Here is a 22,768-nt window from a genome sequence, read left to right as displayed (position 1 = left end):
TTGTTGATTTACTTCTGTGCTTTGGGTCGTAGTCCTGTTGCATCACCATCTTCTGTTGAGCTTTAATTGGCGGACAGATGGTCTTACATTCTCCTGCAAAGTTTCTTGATAAACTTTATTTATTTGATCAAATTTATTTTTCCATCAGTCAGCCCTTCCAGGCCCTGAGGCATCTGTCCACAGAATATTTTGCCAGTAGTGCTGTGGAACATCCAGGTGCCTTTTTGCAAACTTCAGACCTGCAGCAATGTGTTGGGTTTTTTTTTTTTAGACAGCAGTGGCTTCCTCTGTGGTGTCCTCCCATGGACTGTAATCATGTTCCTTGTTTGACATATTGTAGAGATGTTAGCATGTTCCAGAGAATTCTGTGAGTCTTCAGCTGACACTCTAGGATCCTTCTTAACCTCATTGAGCATTCTGCTTTGTGCTCCTGCAGTCATCTTTGCAGGAAGGCAACTCCTAGGGAGAGTAGCAACAGTGCTGAACTTTCTCCATTTATAAACAATTTGTCTTACCGTGGACTGATGAACATCAGGGCTTTAAGAGATACTTCTATAACCCTTTCCAGTTTCATGCAAGTCAACCATTAACCTTAACCTTAGGTCTTCTGAGTGCTCTTTTGTTTGAGGTTGAGGTTCATGGTTCACATGAATTGGTGCGTGTTTTTTTATAGGGCAGGGCACACAAGTGTGATGTGTTTATAGCTACCAACACCTCCAATCTTGTCTCATTGATCGGACTCCAGGTTGGCTGACTCCTGACTTGCATTCGCTTTTGGAGAAGTAATTTGACTAGGTGTTCACATACTTTCACCACCTTGCACTGTTAATGATTACATGCATACTGTGTTCGTTAAAAACATGAAAACATAAAATAGTTTGTGTGGTATTAGTTCAAGCAGACTGTGTTTGTCTATTGTTGTAACTTAGATGAAGATCAGATCAGTCTGCAGCGCTAGGCATATCTCTAATATTTAATGAAACCACAGAGAAACTTTAAACTTTCAGCAGATGAATGTGAAAACAGCCTTCTAGTGTCAAACACTGCATATGCCTCATTCTGCCCAGTGAACCAATAAGTAAAAACACATTTGGAATCTGCAACATCAGACCATAAAAAGTCTAAAGGGGCTCTTTGTGACCACTGGGCAAGATTATAAAATGACTGCACAACATGGAAACTTGTTTGTGCAGCTTAAGTCAACTTTTTCTGCATCCACTGAACACTCTCTGAATCTACAGAACAGAACAGCCTCTCAGGGCATGTACATCCTGATCATGTCAAGAACTCGAAGAATTTCTTTCTGACAAAAGATTCCTGTATCCAGAAGGTGTGTAAGAGCCAGGAATGATGAACTTGCCAAAATGTTTCCATTGTAGACGTACGATCTGTTACAATTTGTGCTGTACAGGATACTAATCTTCATTTTTTTATTGATAACATAACTGCAGCATGAAACCAGGGATGCAACAAACGATTATTTTCATTGTTGACTAATCTGTTGAATAACCGATCAATTAATCAATTTGTTTTTTAGTCTATTAAATGTCATAAAATGGTGAAAAATGTTGATCAGTGTTTCCCTAAGCCAAGGATGGATTGTCCACAACCCAAAGATATTCAGTCATAAAGGAGTTAAGAAGCAAGAAAATATTTACATTACATTACTTTCACAAGCTGGAAAGAGAATTCAATTAATAGTTGAAGACTGAGGGATTAATCGTTGCAGCTCTACTTGAAATATTTAATCGTCCCCAATGATCATTTATCTTCTCATCTGTTGTGTCTTATTTCTAGACACTGACTGACAAGTGTACAGCATACATTTTCTGCATGAGTGCTATTGCATACTTCTGCAAGTCAGATAACATAAAGTAATTTCATTATACACCCTTGTGTTGTAAAATGACCACTAAATTAACTCTTGGATTTTGGAGCTTTGTCTTTCCTCCTCACCACTACAAGCAGCTTAGTTACTGAACAGATGGAGTCCTGGGGGGGGGTTAGGTTTCAGTAAATTATTAATTTTAGGGCCTGTTCCGGCTTGTGTACGTGTGTGGTGGTGTGTCATGAGAACACTACGCCTCTGTGTACCCAACATGTTCTAACGCTTTGACAAAGCGTGACAAATGTACCGTTCAGCATCTGTATGAAATGATTTTTAAGATGTGGTGTTGTGAAAGATTTAATTTTTGGATGTTTTTTCACTTCCAGGTGTCTTTGCGGCAGAGTTTAGGCAAATGGTAGACTTACTTTAAAATAGATTAAAAACATTTTTTTTAAATAGCTTTCAGTAAATGCTAATAATGACTTTTTAACTTATTGTAATGAATCAAAAAATACTTACAGTGTTTGATGATAAAATTAGACTTTTTTCATTTGTAGGTTTTGACAAAGAGTGACACAAGAGTTCTTGGTAATGGACTCCGGCTGTGACATTTTAGATGTTGCTTCTTTAAAGGCAGCACTTCAGTCTTCCTCAGTTGACATTTAGATGGACCTCTCTCACAAAACCACACTGTTATGTCAGGGTTGCCCTTAACTGCTACAGCGTACTGCTGTCTGCTGGCGAATTGAAGTCTCATACACAATACACAACTTCTTATTCTGTGTCTTGTCTTAAACGCAGCAACAGTATATACCAAAAATATCACTATTTTCTTGTATGTTATAATATGTAACTTACACAACTAAGCTGTCTACGTGGAGCAAAGGTGAAGAAATGTTTTGATGTTGAACTCTATGTTTGTTTCTTTACATTTACATTACATTTATTCAAAGCAACTTACAATTGCTATACAAGCCTCTAGAGCAACTAGGGATTACGTGTCTTGCTCAGGGACACAATGGTGGAAGGGTCCTAGCGTGGGAAGTGAACCCAGGTCTCTCACGCTAAAGGCGTGTGTCTTACATTGCGCCATCGCCCACCCCCTTGTCCAGATAATGTACATAGTTGAATTCTGGGTGTTAAACTTGCACTTCCTCTCTACTTTATCTTGCTCTGTAACAGCAGTTTTTTTATTGATAGCAATCAAATTTCTATTCTATCAACAGAAGTTGGTTTTCCTCATTCTTCTCTACTGTTGGTGAGCGATAAGGCCTTGATGCACGAGTTGCAATAAAAAGTCTACCAGGCAATAAGATGTTTAATAAGCTGTTTGCCAGTCAGAGACTCAGAGATGCACAGACCATTGGTGGTGTAGAAAAGGAGAAAAGGTGAGTCATTCCAAAAGCCTTAAATAGTTCTTGGTGGCCTCTCACAAATCACGTGTCTCACAGGTGTCAAGTTTCTAGCTGAGCTGCATTGCTACGCTTTGAGCACAGGAGCAATGCTAATGTTCATTGTGAAGACACAGACACAGACGGCACATGTAGCATGACTGGTAAAGCCTGTAAAGCTTGACAAGCTACTGTAGAGTGTCCTCTGATTGTCTTTGCAGAGTAACGTAAAGCTCATACGGTTGTTCTGGATCAGCTGCTTTGGTTTTAATGCAACACATTAACACATTAACACATTAACTTTTGCAGTCACAAGGAGCATAATTGTGGATCCATTTTTAAATCAGCCAAGATAAGCTTCCTGGACCCTTGGCTGTGCCAGCAAGTACATAATATCCCATTTATTATCTTCAAACAAGTGAGAAAAGCGCAGACGAAACAAAAGACATCTCATGTGACCAAACCAGAGCTTTCTGTAAATTTGGCAGAACATTTTGTGATCTTGGACCCCATCGCTCATAATAACAAGATGGTTTTTGCTATTAAGTTGCCATGTGGGTATTTGAATGTAACAGCCATGTGTTTAATCTAATTTACTAAACTGTACAGCATTTGTGATATGCAGAAGCAGTGGAATAATCATGGGATAATTGCAGGTGAACTGGTTTCTCGACAAGGAGGAAGAGGCTGCTATAATAAGAGAAGACAGAGGTTTAGGCATAAAAGGGAAGTGTTCAATGTACACCACATGACATGACATAGAATAAAATTATATTTAAAGAATACATAAAATCAAATAAAATACATAAAATGGCATGACATATAAAGAGAATAGATTGGAAAAACGTTAAAGAGTAAAGAGTTTTTCATTTAGATGTGTCTGTGGCCAGAGTTGGGGCATATTTTAAACCATCCGGATGTGGGCTTCATCTGTGTTCAGCACAGTAGCTAAAAGTAGCTTCTTCCTGTTTGGTTGGCTGCTTCGTCAAGCTCTAAGAGCCCTACTCAAAGAGATCAGAAATGGATTTTGGCCCTGAGGGATTCTTAGACTAGCGGCAGCACTTTAAAATCTATTCTGTAAGAAAGTAGAAGCTAGTGTTTAAACCTAATCTTAATCTTAATACTGTGTCTAGTCTTCTGTTTCTTCATATTTCTATTCTTGTAAGAATATTTTGGACCTTTGCTCAAATTTCTTTTCATTTGGTTTTGTCAAGTTTAAAGAAAACAAGAGACAATGTTAGTATGATTTAAGTACTAGATTCTGAATAAATTGTCCACCTCGGAAAGACTCTACAAAGATCATTTGAGAATTACATTTGCTGCTTATCATCACACAGGTTACATATTGAACTAGAAAGATGGGGTCAAACACCACCTGCAGGGGCGTAGCACAAAACCCTGCACCGTGTACCTGGGTCAGCCCGTGGCATAGGGCATGACCTAGGCGGTTACCTATGGCGCAAAATGTCAGGGGGCGCCGCCAGAGAAGGTTTTTGACTCTGCGCAAATCAACTCTGCCCAGCTGCTGCGACACCGGCATATGCTGTGATGGAAATTAAGTGCACCTCCAGACAGTTGTGACAAGTTGTGTCCTTGTGTGAACAACCTGAGGCGCAGCCTTGCTCTGTTTGGCACTGTGATATGCTTACGGTATCGTGTACCGTGCGTGTGGATTTGAGGTGAGTGTTTTCCAGTTGGTTTCGATTTCACATGCAACGTGCAGTCCCAAACGGTCTATAGGGGATGATTCCAGCAGAGCAATAAGTAGCCTAATGCACAGCAGAGTATAGCACAGGTAGACCTAAAACATATTCTGAATTCTAATTAAATATTGAGGTCAGTCTCGTAATGTTACAACTTTTTTTCGACATGACAGAGAACAGATATTTGGGAGAGATTCTTAATGTGCTAATAATGTGCATGTTTTGAACATGAGATGGAAACCTTCTGAAAGACAGGAGCTATTAAAGTCCAGGAATTTATAACTTATATTAAAATTAACTTATTCGAGGTGAATAGGTGCCACATGCACATTCCCAAACAAAAGACACAAAAGAGGAGGGAAGACTGAATCATGCCTGCATGTGTGCTGACTCAGAAGGGATTATCAAATAGTAATAATCAAACATAGGCTATTTAAAAGCAATGGCTACAGAGTGCCTGAAAGCCTTACTGCATTATATTCTATTAATTTTTTAGATTTTCAATTGTCACCTGCTGCCTGAATTTTGTGTTTCCCTTCACATAAATTAAGACTTTTCCACCATAAATTGAGGCAGAAAAAGTTGGTGCAGAAATTTTCACCAGAATGCAAGAAATTAAGTCTTCAATGCTTAAAATTTGCAGAGGGAGGACCCCCAGACCCTCCTCTTTATTTATGTCCCCTCTGACACTGACACTAAACAAATGCTCTTGCATTTCAAGAAATCTACCCAAGAGAAGAAAACAGTCTCTGGGTTGACACACAGTATATGGAGGGACACATAGGTTTGGTCTCCCAATTTAGGCTATGATGTGGAGGTTGACAAGTATGCTGATCACACTTATTCATTATTGACCATGATTACTGACTTGGCTGTTCATCTAAAAATTGTGAGTTTGGGTGCTGAACGTTTATAACAATTGCTGTCGATAGAGTAGTGATGACCCCAACCACTGTAGTGAACTTTTAGGATTGGGCGTGGTGGTGGGGGCGCCAATTTAAAATCTCGCCTAGCGCTCCAACATTGTCAGTGCCGGCCCTGCCCTGTACATATACATTCACTCCCCGCATCTATGGCTATTCATGCTGGTATCTTTGTGGGTACTCTTCACATGAGGGCCCTGCATACTCAGTCCCCTTTGTCCCCCCAGTCCTAAGTCCCTGACCACCTGTGCTCATGAGGCACTTGCATATACTGTAGAATTAATTACATGGACTATCGTGTCCTCAGACTCACAAGATCTGAGCATACAGGCACAGAGAAAGCAGTGGTTTACTCTTTAGTAGATGACCATGTTGTTTATTAATTTGATCAAGGTGTTAACAGAATTGTTTTGTATATGGAATATTTTATAGACCATTTTTGACCATGTCAAGAAATTGTATATATTTGTACTGTGATATTTAAATGAATATAAAATCTTTTTACCAACATTTATTACCTGCCAGTTTAACAATGAGCCTGTTAAAAGTTATAATATTGTACTAGAAAGAAAAATCAACTTCTAAAAGCGGTCACAAAATTACCACTGATTGTGCTTTTATCTTTTCCGTATAAACCACTTGTGTAGGGGAGACCAGGGATGTAACACCGGTCAGTTGTAACACATACAATTTCTCCAATCAGGAACAAGTTATGAATCACATGATTCACTCTGCACATTCTCAGTTTAGTCCTTATTACACTTAGGGTAAGTACTGTAAAAGTAAAAGTAGCACCTTGTGGAATGCATAGCCAAATTTAGAAGAAAATAAACTTTTTTGAGGTTGTTGTTTATTTTTGTTATAGCATTGCAGTTAAACACATCAAAATTAAAGTTTATTGTGTGTCTATGTAAATATCTTTAATGCAAGTTGTTACTGCTAATGTTTTAACTTTAAGCTGTTGCAACAGTCTGGGTTAGTTGTAACAACAAAGAAAATGTAGTGGCATTTACATGTTTTTTTACGTGTTGAATTGTTTAAAAATTATGTCCAGATGTTTGTGTAAGAGTTGCAGGCTTCTCTGTGGGCCCATGATGCCTGAACTCTAGGAGAGCCAAATGTCTGTTATTTTTTGCCTTCATTGGAAAGTTGATCGGGGTAGACAGGAAACAAGGGGAGAGATAAAAAGGTCCAGTCAAACTACGGAAGCTGCTGCAGGCAACCTTTTTTGTTTGTTTGTTATAGCTAATAAACTGTAGTATATAGTTAAAACTATACTATACTATAACTACAGTATACAATCTATAACCACAGAGTACAGAATACAGTCTATGGTTATAGCTTGTTTAGTTAATCACTACAAATAGCATCCTGGAGTCTCCACTTCCCTTCAAATCCCCACGGTGTCAGTGTTACAAGATCTTTTTTTAGCAGTGGAGTGTGGAGTCAAAGGAGTCTCATGAAAAAAGAAATACATCTGTAAAAGAAAGCTGTTTCCCCTGTTTCCAGTTTTTATGTGAAAAAATGAAAATGAAAGTGGTATTAATCTTCTCATCTAACTCCCAGCAAGAAAGTGAATGAGCATATTTCCTAAAATCTAAACTATTCTTTTAAGAGCTCATTGTGCATTACACCTCATATTTATAACAGTGACCTATTATTGTTTATCTGACTACAGAGATTGTGTGAACTGATATTTGTTTGCTTTTTAAATATACTTTATTAAATTATTCAAACAGGGATATGTAACAATAATAATACAATCATTAATAACATTTTGTCCAATATCAACAATAATACATAGGTTTCAGCACAATACTCCATAAATAAAGTACAATAAATTCTCTTAACAAGATACAGCCTATTATTAGGATCTGTTTGCTGTAACATGTCATTTGATGCAGACCTGTTTCTTTCTGTAGAGACTATTTCACTTGATAGTGTTGTCATAGCTGATAATAGTCCATTAAAGAAAGTCCCATTCAGAAATATCCCTCCATTAACTGCCAACATGCTGACATGTATTTTGAAGGAATGTTGGTGTGACATCCTGTTGTATCTTTCTACTTAGATTGTGGCTAAACCGTTGGATATTGAAAAGATAAAATGTCTTGCTCTCTGAATGCACGGTAACCTATTTAACAACAAAGAAAAGATCCCAGGCTCCCCCCTCCAAAAACATACAGGTCTTTAATTTGAAAAGCCCTTTCAAATGAGCCATAAATGTGACATCATGGTTCTTTTGACTGAATAAAACTTTCCTTTTATTTTGTATTCTTTTCTTTCATCCCCTGGCCTTGATACCAAAATTCATGAGTGGATGTCTTCATTAGATACAGATCTTGGCTCCTATTGTTGTCTTTCAACTCAGCAGCTCCTTCTTCTCGGTATGTGAGCCCTGCTCAGTGTCTGTACAGTGGCAGTCTGAATCCACTTGATGGCGCTGTGTGTTAGAGGGAGGCCTAGCACAAATTCTTTTGAAACACTGCTTTATCTTTTGTCTTTACTTCAGACACTCCACTCCCTGGTTTCAGGTTGCCCCAGGTTGTGCAAGCTTGACATGTGTTGACTGAAAATGAAAGAAACCTTTGAGGTGAAAAGAAAGTGATACAAAATAGGTTTTAAAAAAAGATATTTGTAAACATAAAATTGGAGTAATTTCTACCACTGACATGGATCATATCTATACACAGAATATTAATCCTTGTTTTTAAATTCAGTGCTCTTCAGTATGGGGGTAGTGATTGGACAGTGGATAAGACGCATATCTTTGGTGTGAGAGACCCAGGTTCAGTTTCCCACTGTGACATGTCCACCAATGTGTCCCTGAACAAGACACTTAACCCCTAGTTGTTCCAGAGACGTGCGACCGATAGCATTTGTAAGTTGCTTTGGATAAAAGCGTCAGCTAAATGAATAAATGTAATGGCAATATATTTATCTTTTTACATATTTTTATCATGGGATGCTTATATAGGATATATTTTCTCTATTATCCTATGGAACAATCTTGCTGATTAAAGGGAATTTGAATACAATTCATAAATACCACTCTGTGTACAACATACCAGCATCCACATGTGAATCAATGTGCACATGTGTTGACACATGCATTTAAACTGCATATGAATATGACACATTACTGTGTATATGCTTGTGTATTTTTTTATTTATTTTCTGGACAGTGTAACTTGTAGAAATTTTTAAAAAATGAAATGAGATAAGGGTAAGCATAGTAGGCTTAGAGGGAGCGAGTTCATTGTTCCACTCTGTTTTTTACATTTACCCATTATTTTGTAGCTGTTTAAGCTGTTTATTTTTTCTCTCACTTGTGTTTTAATGACTGAAATAAAGATTTCCATATGCAATAAATGAAGCAACTCATTGTTCAGGATCATCAAAACCTGTACTGTTGAAAATTTGTGTCCCTTCACTGAAATGAAGTCAGTTGTTCCATTTTTGCCTGGACAGCCATGACTTAATGTGTGCCCACCTGGGTGCATAAACTGTCACTCTGACAGCCTGGCTATGCATGGCTTACTTCTCCTTCATTCATTTTATAGTGTGCATGTATCACTTTATGGCATCCATCTATCTAGTAAACCTTGAAAAGGCTGTTGAGGCTATGGATAAATCTGAGGGTGACACTCTGACAGTCTCTGATCTGCCTGTCCATGTTGCCTGAAATCTCTCTCGGCGATCGTAACTTTGCTCTCTCACGCATTCTGACATATTTCTCGCTGAAGCAGAGGTCTGTGTTTGTGTGTATATAAATGTGTGTGTGTTTGTGTGTTTGTGTGTGTGTGTGTGTACAGGTATGTGTGGCATCAGATAAACCAGCTCAGCTCTAATGTCACCTGTCAAGTCGCAGCTGGCAGAGAAATATACAAAAATATTGCAGCATGACAGCATGATACAGCTGAAAATAAGAGTTTTGTGTGAGAATGAGTAGCTGTGATCTACTCTAAGTGAGTGCGTGTGTGTTGCAATTGAGCCTGGCATATAGACATGTTTGTGTGTGTAAAGGAGTATGTGAGTGTAATTAATGATGTGTTCCTCCTCTTCATAGGGTAATAGGATTTCCCCACCCCAGGCGGTAAAGAGAGTGGGAGGGGGAGAAAACGGCTCTGCACGTATGTATGTGTGTGAGATGGAGAGAGTGTGTTTGAATGGGAGCCCCATGTAGTGATGCCAATAGAGGGCCTGTGTGTGTGTGTGTGTGTGTGTGTGTGTTAGGGGGGAGGGGGAACAAGCGAGTGATTTATAACAGCTTCTCCAGGTCTCTCCTCTCTCCCACAGCAGCACCACAAACACATCCATTACAAAAGTACTGATGTTAATGGGATTGTGTGTGTGTGTGTGTGTGTGTTGTGTGTGTGTGTGTGTGTGTGCGTGATACAGAGGCTGCATAAGTGTGAGTGTGCACCTTTATGTGTGTGTGAGTGATAACCAGATGCTACTAGGTGAAAGGAAGGTGAAGGTTACTGAGGGTGTTTCGTAGAGGTTTACTGGTGCTCAAGTCCAAGTGCAAGTTTCCGTTTGTGTGTATGTGTTTGTGTGTGTGTGTTTGTGTGTGTGTGTGTGTGTGTGTGTGTGTGTGTGTGTCGCTCTGCTGGAGAAACCCAGCTGAGGAGATGGAGTAATAAAAAGCAGAGTTGAGGAAAATACTCTAGAGAGTAAACAGAGGGAGCAAAGAAGAAATAAATAAAGAGGATGTAGAGCTCCTTGGTAATGGACTGGTGGATGCTGAAGACCACATCCGCCTCAGTGTGTGTGTGTGTGTGTGTGTGTGTGTGTGTGTGTGAGAATCTATGTATATATACACACATAATGTCTGCCTGTCTTCTCTCACATTACCCTTTACATTAAAACCAGTCAAGAGGAAAATTACTGCAGACCTGGGCCACCGTCTACCCACCTGGCCCCACAGCGAGAGGAGGGGATGTGGAGCAAGAGGAGGGGATAAAGAGGAGGATAAGGGGATGAGGAGGTGGAGGGTCATGGGGACCCGGTGAGGATCAGGCCTGCCCAAAGGCACTGGTCTGAAGTCGGTTTCATACAACAAAGGAATTTCAGGTCAGGGTCTGTGCCTGCGGGCCTCAGAAATAACCCTGACTCCACTTCTGTTTGCAGTGTTAAAATGGTTTTTTTGCTGATGCTACATTTTAGATGGATACAGTAACACATACAGATTTAGTTCTGATAAATCCTCTTTAAGCTACCTGCCCAAACCTCATAACCTCCATAGCTGAGAACTACTAACTAACTAGCCGGATATTTACCTCAGGGTTTGTGGGGAGCAAACTGGAATACAATTTGGATTTGCAATTGCCAACACAACTCCAAATGAAGGCTTATGGTGCTCTGAGTCTGCTGGAAGTATAAACAGGCAGCTGTTTGCTAGCACAGTTGTCAGACCAGCTTTAGAAGCTAAGACGTTAAAGTTGTGTTTTCTGCTTTTTGCTGCCACCAAGTGGCCAAAACATAAATTTAATATAAGTAGTAAAATAAAGTGCTTATTACTGAATATGGAATGGATTTTACAAAGGAGGAAGCGCTAGCCAAAGTTATTTTTTACAGTCCAGAAGACTAAAATTTGACCATGAAAATATAAATGATTGATCTATAATAAATAATTTAATAAATATCAATAAAGTCATAACTGTAGTTAAAACTCAGAAACTCTTTAACTCATAAACACTTTAATAAGAAATATAAAACGTGCCTTATTAAAGGGTAGTACAGCAATTAAATGTTAGTTGAGAATGAGCAATTTAATAATTTATTTACTGTTTAGTAGTTTGTTTTATAACTTCATATTTTAGAATTTTATGTTTTGTTTTTAAAATATGAATCTGTAAAGTAAGCATAGGCTGACTATATCTGTCACATAAATGTAGTCGGGTAGAAAACAATTTTCTTCTAAAATGCAGTAGAAAGTATAGCATAGAATGGATTTTTTTACTTCCCACAACTACAGAGAAGAAAACAGAAGAAACACTGTGTGATGATGTTTAAGAAGGAAGCCAGTTCTTCAAGTTGTAAGAGAAGGTTTTATTACCAGTGCTATTTACATAGAAATAATACAGCCTTGCCCCTCTCCCCCCCTTAAATGCATACGCACGCACGAACGCACATGAGCAAGCATACGCACACCCCCAAGCACTCAGTCACACACACAGAAGCACACATACATACACATTCACTTTTGTATCCAAGAATATCTCAATACGTCAGAAATAAGACACATTCTCTCTAGATCTTATACAATGTTCAAAGGAAACGCAAATTATCTTAAAACAATATTTCAGGTTAACTCATTGAGGACAAACAGCATTACAAGTTATTGATGTGTTTTGTGTAAGACATGTTGTGTATGATGATACAGAACTGAATGGATCTGAAATTAAGAATTAGAAGGTTTTGTATGGGATAAAATAACATCAGCTAACTTAGGTTGTCTTCTTTCAGAAGCAGATTTATAAGGAGAGATGAAAATGTTGTTTCCCTTCGTGTAGTTCCACAAAAGCTGACTGTTCAAGTAGGAGCCATAATGACGCTTGGCCCTGAAACTGCAGAATTATCTTCTGGGATTATTTAGGAAAAAACAAAGAATTTGTCCTCTGCTGTACAAAGATGTTCATATACACACAGTCGGACTCTGCTGCTTTGAGCTGATTTTTAATTCTGTGTGTTTTAAGGCCACTAGATGGCAATGAGTGCTTCAGAGCAGACAGTGGTAATGTCACAGATGTTGTCTACCCCCTCTTTTGTTTTCTCTCTTTAGAGGAAGGAGACCTCAGCTGTTGAAGGAGATTCTCCATTATGGGTTCAATGTTCTTTTGAAAATCATTTCCATTAAAACATGTTTTTTAAAAGGGACAGTAACAAAAGGAAGGTCAGGTGAAGCAGTCTGCAGAGCAGAACTATCAGGACCGGCTGGATGGGTGTGAGATGTTTGTGTGTGTGTGTGTGTATGTGTGTGTGTGTGTGTGCGAGCGCTTGAGTGAGTATCTGTATAATTGTGTACGTGTTTTGAATAACGGTATAGACATCCTTCTTTTGAGCTATGATGAAGAACACTTTTTGTACATTAAAGGACTTATAGCTGAGATGTGTGCTACAAAAAGTCAATGCTAGAGTTGTGTGTATGTGTGTGTGTGCATTTTATATCAAGAAGCATCCTTGACATATTGTCTTATAGTGGAGAGTGTTTAAAGCAGCGTTTTTGACTAAATATATTGTGTCTTGACTGCCACATACGTGTTTGTATATGAACATTAAAGCATGTATTAAAACCTGGTCCTTTGTCTTTTTATTGAGGGTAGAGTGGCAACTTAGCAAAAGGGAAAGGTATAGAGCAACAGAATGAAAAAACAAAATTGCTTTAAAGCAATGTTTAAAAAAAAATGTGGTGAGAAATTAAGATAACTAAAGATGACCCCTTTGGCTTTTCTCTCTAATGTGTTCCTAGAGCATTAAAATATACCTTCGTTAACATCAAGGGGAAGGCAAGAAGCATTTTTGCTGGGTGGAATCGCAATTTTTTTTATTTTTTTTTTTAAATAATTCAAGTCCAGTAATCCAGGAAGGGATATGCTTTGGAGTGTCTACTGGGCAGCACACATTACTTTTTTTTCCTGCAAGCTGTCCCCATTCTTGATTCCTTTTCCGTGTCCATCAGTTCATCAGTTGTGAAAATCAGTCCATGATTTTAAAAAGTCCTCCATAGAAATTTCAGCTGTACTTTACACTCCACAATGTGGGGTTTTTTCAGTTCATCTCCTGAATTAACTAGGCTGACATTCAGCCCAGGAATGGTCTCTGTGATTTGTCCTTTACCAGGCTGTGGTTTCTCCCATCTCCTGGCCTTGGTGGGACATAGGAGCGCTGTAGCTGGAGTTACTTGCCAAGGAAAAAGGAGGACTGGGTCCACCCCCGTAAGCCTCCCCCGGGACAGGCTGCAAGGAGCTCGGTAAGCCCGGCTCCGGACTCGGGGTTTCCGCGTGGGAGATCATGTCCGTGAACCTTTGGTCGTCTGAAGGGTGGTGGCCTGATCCTTCCATGGGTCCCGGTCCAGAGCCCAGCATGTAGGGGGACTCAGCTGGAGACTGAGCCTGCGAGGATGGAGGGCCGTGGGGGAAGAAGTCATAGTTGCTTCCTGGTCCATAATAGTCACCTTGGTATTCTGTAAACAGGAGAACACATGAAGTTAGACTTTCTACCCAAGACTTGGAATACACATGACAAATATTCACAGTTCACCACAGCAGTGTGCAGTTTCATACACACCTCCACCTCTGCCTAAGTGGTGAAATTGATCATGTCCAATTTCCAACCAACCGGTCTCCAACAGCCTCATTTGAGTGTATAAACAACTCCACACCTCTCCACCTCAGTTCTCTCGCCTTTTACACACTGCATTCATCTCCCTCACTCATTCAGCTCGCAGCGATGCGTGCGCCTCGATGGATTCCCTGCTGAAAGTTCTGGATTTGGATGAGAAACTCCAAAATGAGATTCTAGCCTCCCTGCAGCCCTGCCAGGTCCTGGCGGCTGCATCTCCCTCCCACATGTCTGATGCAGCTTCAAGCAACATCCCTCTCTCTATTTCACTAGGCTGTGGCTATTTCCTGAACTACACAGACCACACTCCGTTATTTGCAGCATGCAATCCAGCTGGGGCTGCAACTAACGATTATTTTCATTATCAATAAATCCGGCAATTGTTTTCCTGGGTAAACCATTAATTGTTTGTTCTATAAAACATCAGACAATAGTGCAATAGGCCCATCACAATTTACAAAAGGCCAATGTGACATCTTTACATTGCATGTTTTGTCTGACCAACAGTCCGTCTAACATTTAAGAATATAAACCAAAGTAAAGCAGCTCAGAAGCTGGAACCAGACAATGTGTAGAACTTTTGCTTTTTTTTTGCTTTAAATCAGGCATTGTTGCCTCTCTGGACACCTGAATTTCTCCCCTTTAATTGCATTTTTCTCCACAGTGGTGTCCTGTTCATGCTGCGTTAACTAGCACCTTGTTAGCTCATGGTTTCACCTTGAGATCATGTTGCTGCTGTGTTTTTATCCACAATTACAATGTTGGATCATCAAAAGCTTTCCACATAAGTCAAATTAGTCTTGGTAGAGACAGGTTTTTCCCACTGTGTTTTCATCTTTGCAGAGATGAAAATAATAATATAATAATAATCTTTATTTGTAGAGCACTTTTCAAAAACAAGTTACAAAGTGCTTCAACAAGTGCAAAAAGACAACAATACAAGCAAGAAAACATTGAAAAGACCAAAATACACATTTAAGACAAATAAAAAATAAGTAAAATAGAATAAAATAAAAGGGATAAAATAAAGTCAAATAAGATCGGGAAAAGCTCTCCTATAAAAGTATGTTTTAAGAAGGGATTTAAAAGAGTTCACTGACTCAGCCGACCTGATTTCCTCGGGCAGGCTGTTCCAGAGCCTCGGGGCCCTGACAGCAAACGCTCTGTCCCCTTTAGTTTTCAGTCGAGACTCTGGAACAGACAACAGACCTCTGCCCGAGGATCTCAAGGTACGTGCTGGTGCGTATGGTACTAAAAGGTCAGAAATATAACAAGGCGAGAGGCCATGAAGAGCTTTAAAAGTGATCAATAACATTTTAAAGTCAATTCTAAAACATACTGGGAGCCAGTGTAATGAAGCTAAAATAGGAGTAATGTGGTCATATTTCTTTGTTCTGGTTAAAAGCCTGGCAGCTGAGTTCTGAGAGTCGATCAATGGATTTTTGGGTTAAACAGGTGAAAAGGCTGTTGCAATAATCCAGGGGTGATGAGATGAAGGCATGTAAAATGGTCTCGGTGTCCTTAAAAGTTAACATAGATCGAATTTTTGCTATATTTCTAAGTTGATAAAAACATGATTGAACAAGCTTTGTGGTGTGCTGCTCGAAATTTAAATTACTATCAAACCAAACACCAAGGTTCTTTGCCACAGGCTTAATGTGATTTACTAGGGAACCAGAAGATGGCAGTATTTGATTTGCCATCTGCTGAGACCCAATGACCAGGATTTCTGTTTTGTCTGAGTTCAGCTAGAGGAAATTATTTGACATCCATTTTTTAACTTCACAAAGGCAGTTGTTAAGTGAAATCAGCATTCCAGGGTCTGTGGATCTGATGGGCAAGTATATTTGTGTGTCATCAGCATAAATATGAAAAGAAATACCATGTCTCTGAATAATGTGTTAATGGGGAAGCAGATACAAGGAAAACAAAATGGGTCCTAAGACCGACCCCTGAGGCACACCATATTTAACTGGACAGAACGAAGAGACATAGTTGTTTACAGACACACAAAACTTCCTATTTGACAGGTAGGATGAAAACCATTCTAGAGCAGTACCAGAGATCCCCACCCAGTGCCTCAGTCTGTCTAACATGATGTTGTGATCAATGGTGTCAAAAGCAGCGCTAAGGTCCAGGAGTACCAGGACTGAGCACATGCCTTCATCAGCAGACATTAAAAGGTCATTGGTGACTTTAAGCAGGAGTCATGTGATCGTTTCAGTATTTTCCTACTTCATCCCCGATCAGGCATGGTGGTTGGAAACAGTTACATTCAGAATATATAGCGTAAAAACAGATTTTGAGGTGAGAAAGTCATTTTTTGACCAAGACTATATTTTGTTTAGTATCCATACTATTGCAGATAAAATTGTTTGACTTATATCAGATAAAAATGTAGTTTCATAGGCAACATGTGATGCATTTTTACCCTCATTATTTCAAATCACTATGCCAAAAAAGCTTGCTAAACAGTGGCTGACAGGGGTGGGGTGGGTTGTAACACTTCTTTAATGTTTTACAACTGTCCATGGTTACCAGCATTCATTTGTCAGCTCTGTGACCACAGCTTCCCATTCACATGTTGGCATGTGTATCAGCACCTGATCTCTTCCCTACTCCGTCTACTCCGAGTACCGGCAGGTTGTGATAAGTGCCGATGCACAAAAGAAAGAAAGAAAGAAAGAACACTGAACGCGCCCGAGTCCAACCCAAGATTTTATTGTTACAGCTGGGAAGCAGACCAGCAAATTACAGTCAAATTCTCACAGTTTACACACAGTTCATGGTATCCTCAACTTACTTAAGACCCTCTCCTTTTATCCTTAAACGGTTATCATCCTTATATGAACATGTTCTGTAGGTAGAAACAAGGGGTCTGTCTGGTAACATATAATAAGAGAGCAGCATGGAGGTGTAGGTATTAAAGGAGTCTGACATAACACGCATATTTCAGAATATAGTAATAGTATATTATATACAGTAATAGTATATATAACACCTGTACAATGTGATCCAGTTACACAGCTCTGCTATAAATCCTGTCTGTTCATGTACCCTCTCCTTAAAAAGTAAATCGCAGTTGCAGGTGCTCAGTGTGAAAAAAGTGAAGGCATTAATTACAGGAATGAATTAATAACAAATGAATAAAAGCAACATGTAGTCATCGTCGTTCCTGCCACATCGCCACGTTCAAGTTTTTAAAGTTCTGATATTCAACATCAGAGAAAACGTTATTTGAGTTCATAAATACAGAAAATACAAACTTACAGAAATAAATCACGTACAAACTGAAGAAAGAACCATTATTGTTTATATATTTGATCAGTATTGACTTTAATAGATTTTGATGGGAGTCTGGAGTAATTATAAACTTTCAGTGTTTAATCACAACCATGTTAATAAATCCAAGACTTCAACAAAGTTACATTTTAACAAAGTTAAATTGATCAACATTGTTAAATTGATTTGTTAAAATAATATTTAAATGATGCAGTGTAAAAAGAATAGAACATTGATTTAATAATGCTATTTCATTCTGTCTTTAAATTGTGAATTAATAATTTAATTTTAATATAGAATATTAAGGCTTTCAAATTTAATATTATTTTTACTAATGTGTCAGCCAAACATATTACAACCTTACACTTAATTTGTTTAGTAAAATAACATTCATTTTAAGGTGCTCACAGATCTTTCTTTTAAAGACTGTAAATCTAAACGATCACAAAAATAGAAACTAAATATTAAAGAAAGGAAACAAATAAACTGTGAGATTATATATTGTTCAATTAGTTCAATTTACAAGCCTTTTAAAATGAATTTTGCAATTGCATTTCAATTATAAATGTATCATTAAATACAAAATAAGTAAATAGAGTCATTAACTGGTCAGTTTAATTATCTTTTGTTGTATTTTTTTGCTTTAAGTTTAAAGCATTAATTAAAGTCATTAATTGCTTTTTAAAAGGTTTAATTTTATTAACTGCTTATAATTAAACATTGAAAAGCTTAGAATGACACTCCAGGCTTCATACATATAATTTAATTGTTAAATTTTAGCACGTCAAAGATGGTCGACTCCAATAAGTTTTCTACTTATTGTAACGTTTCCACTAAAGTGAAAATTCTGCATATGAGTTAAAAGTACTTCAATTAAACTTCCTATGAAAGGACAAAGAGGGAGAAGGGAACATATAAGATGGACAGCAGCAAAGGAACCGAGAGGGAAACCAGGTGAGCGGTTCCAGACAAGACGAAGCCCGGCTTGTTGCTGCTGATCTGTTTGTTGATCCAGGACTGATACTCGGATACTCGGGTGTAGACTCCTGGGGTTTGGGGCAGGGCACAGTGATATCCAAAACTCACAACTCCACCCTGGACCCACTGAGCGCCAGTTTTTCTCACCATCGGGCCGCCTGAATCCCCCTGCGGAGATCAGACATGTCAGTTATATCACCAGCAAACAGTGGTGGAGAGTAACTATAATTAGGTAATTGTACTTAAGTACAATTTTAAAGGTTGTGTGCACATACATACACACACACACACACACATATATATATATATATATATATATATATATATATATATATATATATATATGTGTATATATATGTATGTAGATTCAGTGTTAGTTTTAGTCTTTGCCGCTGCACCATGTCACAAAGAGACAGTTTGGCTGAGATATCAATGACCCCACAAAACACACACTAGCTGACATGCAGTAAATATAATGACCAGCAGACACGTTTACCTGGGAGCTCACTGTCGATATACTAGGGGCAAGTTCATCACAAGGATGAGCACTAAACCAGACAAAACAATCCAATGAAAAGAAAACCACTAAGGCAGTGCCCCACTACCTGCAACCCATTTTAAATAAAACATATAAACAAAAACATTTATGCTTTCATTTTAGTTTATTTCAGGTAGTTTTGCAAACCTACAATACAGTTTAAGTCAGTTATTGTTTTTTTGTAAAGCCTTGTTTTTATTTTTATTTCAGTAACGACAATGTTTTTTCACAACTAGTTTTCGTTATTTCAGTCGTTAACGATAAAAACCTTGCTTCATAACCATTAAAGCACCTTCTCTCTGAGACACACTTGAAAATGGAAATAAATCGGTGCCAGTGCTCCCCATTCACATGGTGGCATGCTAGCACACAGGTTAACTGAAAGACTGAGCAGGAGCAGAAGAGAGAGGATGGTTTGTGCTTATAGTTTGGGGTCTTTAGACACACCGGGGACACATATTTAAGTTCAAAAGATATGAAATAGTAGATTTTGTTTAATATGAAACCTTTACAGTGCCTTGCGAAAGTATTCGGCCCCCTTGAACTTTTCGACCTTTTGCCACATTTCAGGCTTCAAACATAAAGATATAAAACTGTAATTTTCACGCCCAATTTTTCAGTGTTTTATTTGTTAAAAAGGTTTGAAATATCCAATAAATTTCGTTCCACTTCATAATTGTGTCCCACTTGTTGTTGATTCTTCTCAAAAAATTACAGTTTTATATTTTTATGTTTGAAGCCTGAAATGTGGCAAAAGGTCAAAGTTCCAGGGGGGCCGAATACTTTCGCAAGGCACTGTAAATAATAATACCACAGTGTATAAAATACAAAATGCTGCAAAATGTATTTGACAAACAGACATGAGAGAGATTTCAACTTAGCCCCAAGGTACCATGGGACTGGGACTAACGTGGATACAGATGGGGATAAACACATCTGCAACCAGCGACAGATCTATTGATTAGTGCAGCTTTAAACGTGTGTTATCAGTTGATTGAGGAGTGTTTGGCAGACAGACTCACCTGGCAGGAATCTTTTCCTCCCTGGGGCTGACCGGCACACATCATGTTGCTTGTGATGATCCCGTAGACATCGTTACAATCCTTGTAGGACACGATGGGAACACTCACCTGCTGCAGCTTCTCTGGGAAAGGAAGTGGAACTGAAAATGAAAAAGAGAGTATTAAAGCTGAATCTGTAATTTTCTTTTTGTCACTGTGTGTGTCTCTTCTTCCTCTGAGCCATAGAGCTCCATTCTTGTCCAGTCACTATTAAACCCATCAGTGAGCGTCATTGCTGCATTGGGTCACATGTTCCTTCATCACTATGAACACACTGTAGTTTATTCTGATTCAGTCCCACATACACAGTCCTACTGCCCCAAAAACTCACTACAGCACCACATGTGGATTCATCCACCGCTGAAAATAGTCCCCAACTAATGCACTATTTCCTTCTGTTTGTTTCAGTTCAGTTTATTGTCATTTACCATGTCAGACAGGAAGGAACGAAATTCGTTTCCCAGTCCAGTAGCGTACAGAAAAAATAACAATTTAAGATAAACACTATTATAACATATTTTAAATAACCTAAAACTATAATAAACACATAATTAAAACCATACAGCATCATTAAAGTGCCTTGTGCCGTCCAAAAGAGCAAAGGACAAAGGAGCTCTTAGCCAGGGAGTATATAAACCTCACAGCGTCCAGGAAGAAGCTGCACGTTAGTGTCCAGATTTAAAAGACGAAAACAAAGACCTAAAATGGAGAAGTATGTAAATGCTGCCGACCCTGTTTTTCGTTTTGAAACTCCGGAGGACGTTTTAGTGAAGACGGGCAAAAACGGAGGACTTGCTCTCTGATGTGGTCTCATAAGAAACACGATGCGAGTTTTTGCATTGGTATTTTTATTAAAATATTCTCTACTGTGCAAATAACACTTATCTGCCTACACTTGTACTGTGCATGTCAGCGTATTTACTTTGCGACAACTCCCAGTCTGTTTTCCGCCGCCACAGCCGCTTTAAACTCCCGTGTTACATTCAGTAACAGTCCCAGCTCGTTATTGGTCCATGCAAAAAAAATCTGGTGTGATTCTTTGTCTGTAGTACTTTATTCTTTCGTCAAATCTTTTGTAACTACGGAAGAGACAATCTGCTTCATGTTTACACCAGCACGTGCATGCCCAGTGTACGTGAACGGCTGCTAGATGTGCGTTTTCAGTCATTTTAATGTAGGCTGAGATCAGCTCAGCTAAAATGCTGGTGTGGACGGAGATGGTATTGGTTTTAAAACTCAGTTTTTAAGCTATAACAGAGTAGTGTAGATGGGGCCTCAGGCTTTGAAAACATTGGATAAAAATCAAATTCATATCATTATTGAAAACTTACTTGCAGGCAAAATATTTATAGAAACACTTCCTTTGGGCAGTCAGCCTTCTCCTGTCGAGCAGCACATACCTGGGAACACTATACCCACAAAACTAAGGAACATTATATCTCTCAACTCCTTCCCCAAAGCCATAAAGCAGTAGTTACTGGATAATCAAATATGATGTCATAATTTGCAGCAGTGCTTCTGTGTTGTTTTTTTTTTTCTAATTGTGTGTCCTTATATGCTGATATCTTTTGTGTGTCATATTGTTCTGACAAATAGGAGACATCAGTATGGTCATGTGCTCTGTATTTGTTGTTATGTCCTCTGTATTTGTTTTTTTGCGTTCTGTATTTGTTTTTATGTGCTCTGTATGTGTTGTTATGGGGTCTGTATTTGTTTTTTTGCGTTCTGTATTTGTTTTTATGTGCTCTGTATGTGTTGTTATGTGCTCTGTATTTGTTTTTTTGCGTTCTGTATTTGTTTTTATGTGCTCTGTATGTGTTGTTATGTGCTCTGTATTTGTTTTTATGTGCTCTGTATTTGTTTTTATGTGCTCTGTATTTGTTTTTTTGTGCTCTGTATATGTTGTTATGTGCTCTGTATTTGTTGTTATGTGCTCTGTATGTGATTGTTATGTGCTCTGTATTTGTTGTTATGTGCTCTGTATGTGTTTTTATGTGCTCTGTATGTGTTTTTATGTGCTCTGTATGTGTTTTTATGTGCTCTGTATATGTTGTTATGTGCTCTGTATATGTTGTTATGTGCTCTGTATTTGTTTTTATGTGCTCTGTATTTGTTGTTATGTGCTCTGTATATGTTGTTATGTGCTCTGTATTTGTTTTTATGTGCTCTGTATGTGTTGTTATGTGCTCTGTATTTGTTTTTATGTGCTCTGTATGTGTTGTTATGTGCTCTGTATTTGTTGTTATGTGCTCTGTATGTGTTGTTATGTGCTCTGTATGTGTTGTCATGTGCTCTGTATTTGTTTTTATGTGCTCTGTATTTGTTTTTTTGTGCTCTGTATATGTTGTTATGTGCTCTGTATGTGTTGTTATGTGCTCTGTATTTGTTGTTATGTGCTCTGTATGTGTTGTTATGTGCTCTGTATTTGTTTTTATGTGCTCTGTATTTGTTGTTATGTGCTCTGTATGTGTTTTTATGTGCTCTGTATTTGTTTTTATGTGCTCTGTATATGTTGTTATGTGCTCTGTATTTGTTTTTATGTGCTCTGTATGTGTTTTTATGTGCTCTGTATGTGTTGTTATGTGCTCTGTATATGTTGTTATGTGCTCTGTATTTGTTTTTATGTGCTCTGTATGTGTTGTTATGTGCTCTGTATTTGTTGTTATGTGCTCTGTATGTGTTGTTATGTGCTCTGTATGTGTTGTCATGTGCTCTGTA

The 22,768-nt window shown here is 38.4% G+C and overlaps 1 protein-coding gene across 1 annotated transcript in view; it reads right to left on the bottom strand.

Annotated features, from left to right (window-relative positions):
• Positions 1-13,182: 13,182 nt before the first annotated feature.
• Positions 13,183-22,768, bottom strand: part of lhx5 (LIM homeobox 5) — a 21,765-nt gene continuing 12,179 nt past the window's right edge. The window contains exon 5 of the mRNA XM_046067108.1: positions 13,183-14,033. Coding sequence (XP_045923064.1) covers positions 13,684-14,033 — 350 coding nt within the window. The 3' untranslated portion in view covers positions 13,183-13,683. The remainder of the gene's footprint in view (positions 14,034-22,768) is intronic.

The sequence above is a fragment of the Micropterus dolomieu genome, linkage group LG13 (assembly GCF_021292245.1).
Source record: "Micropterus dolomieu isolate WLL.071019.BEF.003 ecotype Adirondacks linkage group LG13, ASM2129224v1, whole genome shotgun sequence".
Classification (NCBI taxonomy): domain Eukaryota; kingdom Metazoa; phylum Chordata; class Actinopteri; order Centrarchiformes; family Centrarchidae; genus Micropterus; species Micropterus dolomieu.
Note: the sequence above shows the minus strand (reverse complement) of the source record. Positions and strands in the feature narration are given on the sequence as shown.